The sequence below is a fragment of the Diaphorina citri genome, unplaced genomic scaffold (assembly GCF_000475195.1).
Source record: "Diaphorina citri unplaced genomic scaffold, Diaci psyllid genome assembly version 1.1 scaffold10, whole genome shotgun sequence".
In the NCBI taxonomy this organism is placed as follows: domain Eukaryota; kingdom Metazoa; phylum Arthropoda; class Insecta; order Hemiptera; family Psyllidae; genus Diaphorina; species Diaphorina citri.
The window spans coordinates 204140-216361 of NW_007377449.1; the positions used below are offsets into that span (position 1 = coordinate 204140).

General features: G+C 37.4%; 1 protein-coding gene across 1 annotated transcript; it reads right to left on the minus strand.

Annotated features, from left to right (window-relative positions):
- Positions 1-482: 482 nt before the first annotated feature.
- Positions 483-3782, minus strand: LOC103505584 (RUN domain-containing protein 1). Its single transcript, XM_008469927.3, has one exon. It carries the CDS (start codon positions 2989-2991, stop codon positions 601-603), a length of 2391 nt encoding a protein of 796 aa, XP_008468149.1. The 5' UTR covers positions 2992-3782; the 3' UTR covers positions 483-600.
- Positions 3783-12222: the final 8440 nt, after the last annotated feature.

Sequence of the window (12222 nt, forward strand, 5' to 3'; positions counted from 1 at the left end):
TTTGCCTGGCTAAATTTAATAAGTGGGTACAGATACAGGGGCCTTTATTTTACCGTTTACCCTCAAATCCTACTTGTGTAAGTACCACCGTATCTAATTTCTGGCAATTAGCACCCATAATCGTTAACATTTTCATTTATAGCCATCATCAATTTTAATGTTTTAATCTCTCGCCATTTTACGTGATTTTTTTAAAGCCAATTTTAGCGGCCCGGATTGAGTTGAATCTTTGGATGTATCTTGGAGTCTGTCTTGAACGTACTCGAAAATGGGATATTCCATGAATTTTTGGCACCATAAAACAAATTTTTAACTATATGTACTTGTATCGAATCATTTCCTTTGTTGACGACAGAGTGCAGCGTTTACTTGGCTTACATCAATAAATTCCAAACTGAAAGCCAATCTATAAGGAGAAAGGGAAAGTGTAGCAAAGAGCAAATTGATAGATATCTCGAAGTCGACATGTGATGACACAAAGTTGACGAAAAGAAAAGAACATAATTTAGAAGAGAAAAAACACGGTTCTGGCTTAATTTTCAGCCATGCGAATAGAGGAACAAGAAAAGAGTATAATATGAGGAGAATCATTCACCAGATTCAGAATGCATCCTTGATGGACTGTAAGTTCCGTATGGTCACGTCCACAATGGTCAAACTGAAATGGAACTCGTACAACCTGCGTAGACTCTGCGCTGCATCTGCAAACTTGGTTGTAGCGACGTAACTCCACGGTGTGTAGAACTCCGCACTCAATGTTTTATAGGTGAGAATCACTTGCAGCCACTCCACCAGAAGCTTCTTGTTAAGGCCGTCACAGACGAAGGATTTGAAATAGGAGTCCGGATTATACTTCTTGTACTTGTGATGGATGCTGAGGATGTTGCCGATGGACGCCAACAGGCTTTGCTTGATGCCCAAGTTCCCATTGCCGATCTCCAAATTGAAACTCTCTGACAGCTTCCGGTTGGGTTTGCAGTTAAAGTCCGGTCCGTCCTTGATTTCGTAATACTTGCTGATCAGATCCCAGATGTGCGCGCTGTGGTGATGCTTGGCCACAGAAGAAGCGCAGGAGATATACTGGACGACGCTCAGCGTTTGGTTTCCGTTCGGTGAGGACAGACCGTGTTGCAGGAGACGTTGCAGTGTGGGAGCGAGGTGCTTCCGTACGGCCAATGCTACCTTGGAGTTGCACGGGACGACATCGTCTGTATCCGACATGTAGTCGGAATCTATCGGAAGATCTTGGTCGGGTGGCTGACGACACACATCTATCACATGGTTGATGGCGATCTCTAGCTGCGCCCGGAGGTCTCCATAGTGGTTTCCCTTCATGGATTTCTTCATGGTCGCTGTGGGTTTCTTGAAGTTGGACGAGTGGTGCTCAGCAAAGATGTGGAGGATCGTGGAGATCTTCTTCATGATGGTGATGGTCTTGTTCTTCATGTCCACTTGGCCGGCCTCCACGGCGCACTTACACTGAGTACTTTGCAGGAAGTTGATGAACTTCTCCAAGTCTGAGATCTGTGTCTTCAGTTGAAGGATAAGGTCTTCCTTGGTTTTCATCGGGCTGATGATGGATTTGTTAATTTCCTCACGCAGTTGTTCTTCCTCTGATAGATTCACGTTCAGGTTGAGCTTGTCTTTGAGCTCATTGATAATGATTTGCTGCTTGTTGATGATCTGATTGGTTGGTATTTCGGAGTCATCATTGTTGCTAAACTCATACACATAATTTTCCAATGCTTCCAGTTGGTTTTTCAATTTCCCAATCATCTCCTTATGCTTGTTCTTCTCGAACGCCAGTTTGTCTTCGATGTAGGTTTTGCATTCGTCTCTTTCCGACGCGTCTTCGTGTACGTTGGACGTCGCATCGGTATAGTTATACAAACATAGCTCGTTCACCTCGGGAATACCGATGAAGGTAAACTTCTCCAGATTTTTCAACAGGGCTTCCTGTTCTTGCTTGGGAGAATTGATGATTTGCTTGAGACGGAGCTGAACCTGTGCAAAGTGAGAGGACAAGGAAATGAGTGATCGGTTCAGCATCTCTTGCTGTGCTTCCATCTGTTTGTACTTGGCCAGAAAGTCTGTTTCGTTCACCGTTGAGCTCAACGAATAGTCATCGTTAAGATGATGCTGGAGGGGTTCCTCCATAAGACCATCATCGTATGCAGTGTACCGACGTCCGTCAGCAGAGTCGAGACTCTCAAGTTGATAGTCCAACTTCTGTGAACTGCCGAACAGGGGGTTTCTTATAGCATCGTCCATGTTAGGATTCCTCAATGTTGAACTAGATTGGTTCATCGCTATTTCATCTTGCTTGTTGAAGCTAAAATTAGCCGGGACATTCTGCAATGGATTCAGGTTGTGATGTGTTACACCACCAATCTCAAATTGAGCGGAAGCAATTTGCAAACCATCATTTTCAGCCAGGACAAGTCTCTTTGGTTCAGGTTCTCGACAGACATTTACCTCACTAACCAGTAGGTTATCATGCATATCGAGAAGACTATTAGGTTCAGGTAACTTCGCTTTAATATCAGATGGTTGCTCCTTGATAACTTCTAACAGGTCAGCAAGCTCAATGCCATCTTTGCTCTTGATAGATTCATTTTGTTTAGCAATGTCAATGTGGAGCATCAAGTTAGTACCCTCATAATTATTTTTGTTTTGAAATGGTTGATCCAAAATGTCATTCCCACGAGTGGTATCATTTTTTAGACCAATGATATCTCCGGAAACAACTTTAGGTTCTGTGTTTCTTATCACACGTTCTATTCTATCAACTACACCATTACATTCACTAGGGAAGTTACTTTCAGTGTTCAACAGAGTGGTTTGGGTGTCAACACTTGATTCCACTTCTTTGTCCAAATCTTCAAACACCTTGTCAATTGTGCTTTTCTCTTCCGATTCTTTGGAAGTTGTCGGGTTGGTTTTGTTTGTGATCCGATTGATGTCAAACACCTCCGCCAAGTTCGAATCCATGATTTTAAAAAAGATCACAAGTTTGCTTTCCCTTGACTATTTAACTTTCAGTTCATATCTATAGATGTTTTCTCGGTACTTCTTGGTAACATTGCTTTTTAAATTTTCATTTCCTGTCATTTTCAATAGGTTCTTATTTTCTCCTACTCATTTAAGAAAGGCAGATTTTTCGTTTATCAAATCATTCCAGATAATTCTGATTTCAAGATTTTCTAAAAAATTGCTCGCTACAAGGCAGAATGCACAAAAACCACGTTATCAGGTAGCAATCAGCAAACTACAAGTGACCTCTTTTTTTTCCTTTAGGAGTTGACTTAAAAGCCCCAGCAGTTACATGCTCTTTTCTTATATATTATGAAGACATGCTCTGTTAGTTTGTCATTAGTTAGAAAATTTCACCATTTGTCCAAAAAATGTTACTGGTTTAGAGATCTCGATAGTTTGGAAAGGCTCGGGTTAGCAGATTCCACACATGCTAAAGTGGAAACACACAGAACAGACAGAAGACAAGAAGTGTTAGACAAGCCCAGACAACCCACAGACCAATAGGAAAAAGTTTACCTTTAAATAATAATAATAATAATAATAATAAAAAGTGGGTTGTGGTTATGTACTGCGTTTGGATAGGCTTGAATTGATATTTTTAGCTCCCTTTTCACAGTCCCAGCAAGCCTAACCTGGTACATAACCACAACCTTATGGTGTTTTACCGGTATTACGAGTACCAACTCAAGATTTTTACACACTGCTGGGCAATGAAAGTAGAACACTCTTAATTTTTTTTTTTTTTTTTTTTTTTTTTTTTTTTTTTTTTAAAATACTCGTAGTACAACTTTTGCAAGTTCAGGTTCGATTCCGGGGCAGGTTTTATCCTAAACGGATAATGTTTGTTCTCGGAACGGCTGGCTCTCTCCTATCCTCTCTTCCTTCTCTCTTTGATTTTGAGACGATAGGACCTTAGCAGTTACAGTTCCCTCTGTCAAACCTCTTTAAGGAAAAAAAAAAAAAAAAAACAAAAAAAGGGAGCATAATATATGTCGTGACGTCAAACTTTACGATTTATCGGTATTATTTAAATCGATTTATCTCGGTATATAGAAGTCGTAGAAGGAGATATGATAAATTTTTGATGCTAAAATCTCCACCATAAGAAATACACAGAGTGCAGAGACTGCGGGAGAGAAATGTTCCGCTCTCGACAAACATTTTGAGTTTCGTTTATGTTTTTAATACAATAGGGAGATTGTACCAAATGTTGAACAGTAAGGAGTTCAGTGATACTACATTTCCAGTCCCAACAAAATCCAAGACACATGCTTGCATAAAGAGAAAACAATAAGAACGTCGTAAAATACAAATTATTTTATTTGGTTTTTCTATTAGGGATGGGCGATATTTATAAAAATATCGATATTTCCGATATCGATATATCGAAAGTAAAATATCGATATTACCGATATATCGAAAGTAAAATATCGATATTCCTAAATATCGATATTTTTCGATATTAGGGTAGGTAGGGCCGTAGGGGTATTGGGGAGAGCCCACTGTGCAACTGAGCACTCTGAAGTCTGACCCCTACCTTCCTTATAGCTTAAGCTTAGAGCCTTGAATTAAATACCATGACTAGGAGTAGAGTAGAATAGAATAGAATAGAATATACCTTGTTTATCCTGCTCGAATGAGACTAAAAAGTCCCTTTACCCCAGCAGTCTAAACAAGGTCTCGTGTATTTTATGGGTTTAACATTGTACAATACATGATTAGTAAAGTGGACCTTGCTTAATTATAAAAAAAAAGAAAAAAAAAAAGAGTAGGGTAAAATCTCATTTATCAAAAATATCAAACAATAATATTCATATAGTAAAGTTGATCCAAGTCAAAAAATCTACTATTTGCTGGATTCAAACCCCACACCCACAGTCCAATTCCTTGATTTCCTTGTTAAAATACAATAGGTAATAGGTTGTGATTGATAGCAACCAATATTATAATGGAGGAGTTGGAAATGGGTAAAAATTATTAATAAATGGTCAATTCCTACGTAAAAAGTAGTGAAAAATCCCAATCTGAGGTCGAAACTCCGAAAAAGTAACTTTAAAAGGTCGAAAATTCAATTTTTAATTGCAGTTCTAATGAAAAAGTTCAAAGAGTTGTGACGTCAGATTTCACGTCGAACTGAAAGGCTTGCGCACAAACAAACGAAGCGGGAGTCATGAATTATGACGTCATTGCCTACGGGAGCGTATGCCGTGACGTCAAACTTAACGATTTACCGGTATTTTTTAAATCGATTTATCTCGGGATCTAGAAGTCGTAGAAAAAAAAAAGAAAAATTCCGTTGGTCCTCATTTTTCCTGCTCTATGACTTTGAAACATCACCCAAGTAAGCGCAAGTCCAGAGAATGTTTACCAGTACATATTAAATTAATATTCTGTGTTCTTTTCTAAAGCACCTAGTTCAAAAATGGTATAAACATATCAAGGAGAAAAAAAAAGCTATGTTAACATTTACCTCCAAAAACATGCATTTTCAGCATAAAACTGACCCTTGTTTTTCATTTTCCTTTTTTAGCTCTCAGGGTCTGTAGGTATGTGGTCTTGTGGAATAAGTTTTAAACTTTACAACAGAAACATTAATAATGGTTTTACCGGAAAAAAATTGAACACTGAACAACTGTTTGAGAAAAACCAAAAAATAGGAGTGTCCTGCTTTCATTGCCCAGCAGTGTAGTAGCTCCTTTTTAAGAACCCATGCTGTATAAAATCTGTATAAGTATAATACCTATATACAGTATTTCTAATTTGCTTTTTTCATACCCTAAATAAATTAATAAAATGCATACCCCAATACCTATGTACATATACATGGTAGTTTGAAATTGTTGACCAGTGAGTGACCATTAAAATATCTCGAGACTGGGTTGAAATTTCAAAACACAACAAAATGTGTTCTCGATGAAATTTTCTACATATTATGAATAATTTTTCTCTTAATTTTTTGTACGTCTGTGGACATTTTAAGCACCTTGGTGAACAGTTAATTTTGAAAAAAAAAACACATGTGTGCAACATGCAATAAAAATAGGGAATCAGTCTAAAATTAGCACCGATTTAAAAAAAAGTGCATCGTCGCACACATGCGTGTGACAAGATTTCACAAAAAGTGCATGTCACACAAATAAGTGCACCGTTGGGCTCCTGGGTAAATTCTTCAAATTATGGCTTGGCACTCAAAGTGTTAAAGTAAGTTTTTCCTCTTATATAGAAATTTTCAGTAAATTTGTGATGGCCATGTCTTATGCATAATTAGCGTATTTTGTTATATATTGATTTACTTTGCTATACTGAGCTCCAAATCAGAGTAAATTTTTGTTGTATTGAGGTATAATTCTACTTGGTTTTAAGATCACTTCACAATTCTGAGCTTGAAATTCAAGCAATTTTGTTATACAGGAGTATTTTTTCTCAAGCTTAAGCCCCAAAGTGCTTTGTTGTATTATTCTTTTTAGCATATTGATGGTAGAATATTGCGGTTTGTTATAACAAAAGGCTCCACTGTACTCTAAGCTTGTAAGTGCTAGGTTACCCTATTGACGCCCAGGGCGGATTTTATCTGAAAACAATAAGGTTTGCTTTCACATTGGCAGGCTTCCTTATATCCTGTCTTCCTTTCTCTTTGATTTCAACACAATAAGCAGTTAAAGTTCCCTCGATCAAACCTCAAATAATAATAATAATAATAATAATAATAATAATAATAATAATAATACACAATAGGGAGATTGTACCAAATGTTGAACAGTATAGAGTTCAGTGATACTACATTTCCAGTCCCAACAAAATCCAAGACACATGCTTGCATAAAGAGAAAACAATAAGAACGTCGTAAAATACTACCAAGTTTTTCTTTAATTACAAGGTTGGTGTTTTTTTATGCTTTCAGAATGGGAGAAGTTGAAGTGATGTCCAAAAGTAATGTCCAAACATTACAGAAAAATGTTGGCACAATGCTAAACAACAAGAAGTATAGTGATACTGTATTTCTTGTCAACAATAACCAGTTCTATGCTTCAAGCCATCTGGTGTCTGTGTCAAGCAAAGCATTTGATTCTTTGTTAACTGACCACTTCAACAATTGTGCAGACAAAATAATCAAGATCAGCAATGTAAAGCATGATGACAGTTTCCACATCCTACTGAAATCTATGTACGGAATTGAGATTGATTACACTCGAACAGACAAAGCTGTCTTGTGCGAGGTCCTTCATCTGTGTGAGACCTACGAATTGACCAATTTCTTCGAAGATATTCAGGCTTACTTATCACAACTTGAATGCTTTGAACTTGAGTCAGTGGTCGTCCTGCTTAATACTGCCAAGAAATTCAACGTGACGGAATTGTACGACAAGCTGACCGTATATGCATATCAAAACACAGACCAACTTGTGAAGCATGTCAGTTTTGTTGACTTGCAATTTGATGTGTTGGTTGATTTAATCCAGTCGGATTGGTTCTGCTCGTCAGAGATTGACATTCTCACCGGCGTTCTCAGCTGGCACAATGATATGGCCAAGAGTGGAAGCAACAAGCAAGTGTCAAGGAACAAGGATGACAGAGGAAGTAACTTTAAGAAGAAATATGTTAGTAGTGACGACAAATCAGATGCATCCAGTTACAAAACAGATCAAGCTGAAAGCATTCACACAAGTGACAAGACTAATCCTAACAAAAACATACCAGATGGAGGAATTGCCAGCTCTGATGAGAAGAGCATTCAATTGGTGAAATCCTTCAGGGAAAATGTATTGAAATCATTGCTGGCTCATATTCGTGGCCCCAATATTTCAATGGTAGATTACCTGAAAGCATTTGAAACTGAACTGTACGATAAGTACAGAGACACTCTCCTGGACCACAAGCTGTTTTCTCAGAAAAGTGATCCAAGAAGTAAATATATGGAAAAAAATGTAGATTCTCAGAAAAGTGAACCAAGAAGTAAATACATGGAACGAAATGTAGAAGAACCTGACAATAAAAATGTTACAAAAATAGAAAAGCTCTACCAAGAGATTTTGAAAACTTTATATTTTAAAGTAAAATGCGATTATTCAGCTCCAAATATAATGCATGAGTCAGAAGAAGAATATCTCATTGATAATTTTAAATGGAAATTGTGTGTCAGGTACCAATTCTATGATAGCAACAAACCATATGCTTGCGTGTTTTATTTGAAATGTACTTCAGCTACACCGCAGCACTCGGAAATTTCCATGTCATATCAACTAATGCTTGACCCTAATGTCAAATGGCATCCTAGAGATAGCAACACCTTCAAGCCCCTGACAATACGTGCAGACGGTTCTCGTGTACATATTGGTTCTTATTATTGTGATTTCAGATGTTACTACATGCATTTTTTCTTCAATTTTGAATTACGGATGAAGCTACCAGCCTAGAAGGTGTCAGTCTCACTTCATTTCTATCTTGGTCTGAAGATGATGTCCTGAGTGACATTGAAAGCTCACCAATTTAAAACATCTTAATCGAAATTGTCTTGATAAGAATATTTTATTTATTTTTATCTGATTTTAATTTTTTAAATATTTCTTACGATTATTAAAAAAAAAAATTATTATCTATCATAATTATTATCATTATTATTATTATTATTATAATTATTATTATTATTATTATAATTATTATTATTATTATTATTATTGTTCTTGAAATTTGAAATCTTGAAACTTGAATAGCCGTGTCAACACATGTATGATAGGGGCTAATGACAATCGAAGTCGTGCCCCTTTTAAAATAAATTTATGAAAAAAAAAAAAAAAAACTTGTATGAGATACAAATCAATTAATTTCATTGTGATTTTTATCTAATTGTTAATCCTCTCATAACAAATCATTTTGAGTTTACTTGCTTATATTTACTTGCTAGCACACTCTTGCGGGCTATTTAGTCGTAAGCTCCTTTTTTCATTTTTTTATGACACAAATCACAAATAAAGTTAATAGAAAAACCAAATGAATTTTTTATTTGTTTAAAAAAATACAGCTATGGAATTGAATTTTAAGTAGGCAGGTAGATACTTACTTTTGTATATCAGAATTAGCTCTACAAGGATTGCTACAATTACAATCAAAGTTAAAATGACGATTAAAAGATTGAACATTTTAGAACGCAATGAAGTTTTAGTTCAATCTGTTAAATTGCATAATTAGATGGCTCCAATTATTTTTCCTTCAAATTTTTCCAAAATCAAACAATAAAATTCACTGAAGATCATTTACCAACTGATAAAGTGGTTGGAACGCACGCGAACATTCTACTGTTTGTAATGTTAAAATAAAAACGCCAGACTAGGTGACCCGTCTGCCTTGTACGAGTCGCGATTTTGTTCAACGCCCAGGGCGAATTTTATCCTAGACAGATAAGGTTCGTTCTCGGAACGGCTGACTATCTCCAATGCTGTCTTCATTATCTCTTCGATTTTGTTACATAAGACGTTAACAGTCTCTATACGAGCATATATTTACCTTTACTTTCTTATAGGCTATGTAAAAATTCACGGACTTTTTCAGGGTTGGCCCCAGGAGGGTCAACTTTAAAATCTTAAATGAGAACCCCCTGTTTGTGATACATCATATCAAACGTAATAAAGAACGTAGTACTTTGGTACAAGTTTGAGATCGATCCGACAACCAGGGCCGGAGTTATGGCCTATTCAAATTTTTATTTTCCCATGTTCTCCCGCCAATAGGGGAAGCACCAGAAATGGGAAATTCATATCGATTGGTGATTAGTGCAATCGATATGAATTTCCCATTTTTGGTGGTTCCCCTATTGGCGGAAGAACAAGGAAATATGAAAATTTGAATAGGCCATAACGCCGGCCCTGGTTGTCGAATCGATCTTAAACTTGTACCAAAGTACTACGTTCTTTAAGACCTTTGATATGATGTATCACAAACAGGGGGTTCTCATTTAAGATTTTAAAGTTGGTCCCCCTGGGGCCGACCCTGAAAAAGTCCCTGAATTTTTACATAGCCTATAAGAAAGTAAAGGTAAATATATGCTCGTATACAAAATTTCAGGTTTCTAAATTCATTGGTTCAAAAATTAAGGTGAGGGGGCTTTATGAATGCACTGTATTGTGAATTGTCATTATTATTAATTAAATATTATTCAACTCCCATGGCGTACCCTGTGAAACTGTCAGCTAGCTAGGCTGGTTAAGGTTAGCTGTTTCCCTCCCTGTTTATGGTCCCACATTTCGTTGGGTGTGTCTAAAATCTTATATTATAAAATCAGGATCCATTCACATTTCACACACTGATCGCTCTATCTCCTGAACCACAACACCTAGAAAGCTGAAATTTCCAGCCAGACTAAGCTGGTCTACTCCCTGTTGAAAGTCCCCTATCCAGACTAAGTTGGTCTATTCCTTGTTGAAAGTCCCCCAGCCAGACTAGCTGGTCTACTCCCTGTTGAAAGTCCCCTGACCAGACTAAGCTGGTCTATTCCCTGTTGAAAGTCCCTCAGCCAGACTAAGCTGGTCTACTCCCTGTTTAAAGTCCCTCAGCCAGACTAAGCTGGTCTACTCCCTGTTTAAAGTCCCAATCCTGAGATATGATCAATTTTTCAAGAAACAAACAAAAAACACATCGTCGATATTGACTTCTTCGTCATTAGTCTCATCATTTGAACACTTTCGGTGATCTCTTACTCTGATAGAGTTGAATTTTCTTGAAAGATAGGGAAAACCCCCGAATTTTGGAGTTGAAATAATAGAGAGTTGATATAATCGAGGTTCTACTGTATTAACTGTATTATAAAATTGAAAGATGAGTGTGTCTGACCGCCGTTTTTTTCTTTTTTTTTTTATTATTATTTTTAAACTCATAAACTATAGATATTATACTAAAATTAAGTAACAGCATCCATTGTTTTTAATGTTCACTTGTATATAATTACCGTATGAAGTTTTGTTCGTCTTATAAATAAAGGGATTGATTTTATTTTAAAAGCAAAATTTAACAACAGTTTTCATTTAACATTTTGTACTTTTATAAAAAGTACCGTAGAACTCCGATTTTATGAACTGATTTTATGAACTAATTCGGACCAAGGGTAGTTCATAAAAACGGGGCTCCATATAAAAGTTCATAAAAATCAGGGTGACATTAGAAAACATGGCATTTTTTCGATGGTAAACGCTTATTTATTGATTTTTATTATTTTTTTTTTTCTCCTTTAAGTGACATATTATATAACTTAAAAGGACAAAATCTTATAAAATCAAGATTGATCCATTCACTCATTCACATTTCACACACTGATCGCTCTATCTCCTGAACCACAACACCTAGAAAGCTGAAATTTGGTAGGAATATTGAAGAGAGAAGGAAGACAGGACAGGAGAAAGCCAGCCATTCCGAGAACGAACATTAGCCCATCAGGATAAAATCCGCCCCGGGCGGAAATCGAACCCGCGGCCTAGCGCTTACGAGGCAGACGCGCTACCAACTAAGCTGACTAGGCTGACGATAAATTGATGCGAAGGACTGAGCGCCTATATTCGGTTTCCATTTGTCACTTGGCCACTTTCAAGTCCCCCAATCGAGGCTTCTGTTTCCTGGAGTAGGTACGCCAACCATAGCTATGCCGCCCAGGCTAGACGGGAGCTATTGCTTGACCCCTATGTACAGGAATGGAGGGTCACCCTAACAGTCAACTGGTCCATCCCTGACAAAATGAAGAACGACCCGTCTTATGTTCCGGCGAAGAACATATTTGTGAGCAACCTTTCTGATGACATCACATTTCAGCGCCTGATGGGCTTTCTGTCGCAGCAAATAGAGACCTCCTACTTTACTTACTGCAAGGTCTCCAACACGAAAGCCTTCATAGGATTCACTACACGCGACGAGGCTGAGTATGCACTGCACCTCATTGAAGGTATGAAAATAGAGGACAAATTGTTCCATGCTAGTTGGGCAAGACCTATGCAGAAAACCAGAGAGCGAGATCAGACCTTGAGAAAATTCACGTCCCCTCATTCCTCTATCCAATGATCCCAATGATTTTTCTTTCCTCACTCCTGGGCACTTTTTAAACTGGAGATGCCTTACAAGCACTTCCAGAGAAATCATTGACAGACGCTTGACTCGATGGCAAAGGGTGCAACAAATTTCTCGGCACTTTTGGTCAAGATGGTCTAA

What these genes read in the sequence shown, in the direction of transcription:
- LOC103505584 (XM_008469927.3), bottom strand. Translation starts at nt 2,991, where the DNA reads ATGGATTCGAACTTGGCGGAGGTGTTTGACATCAATCGGATCACAAAC.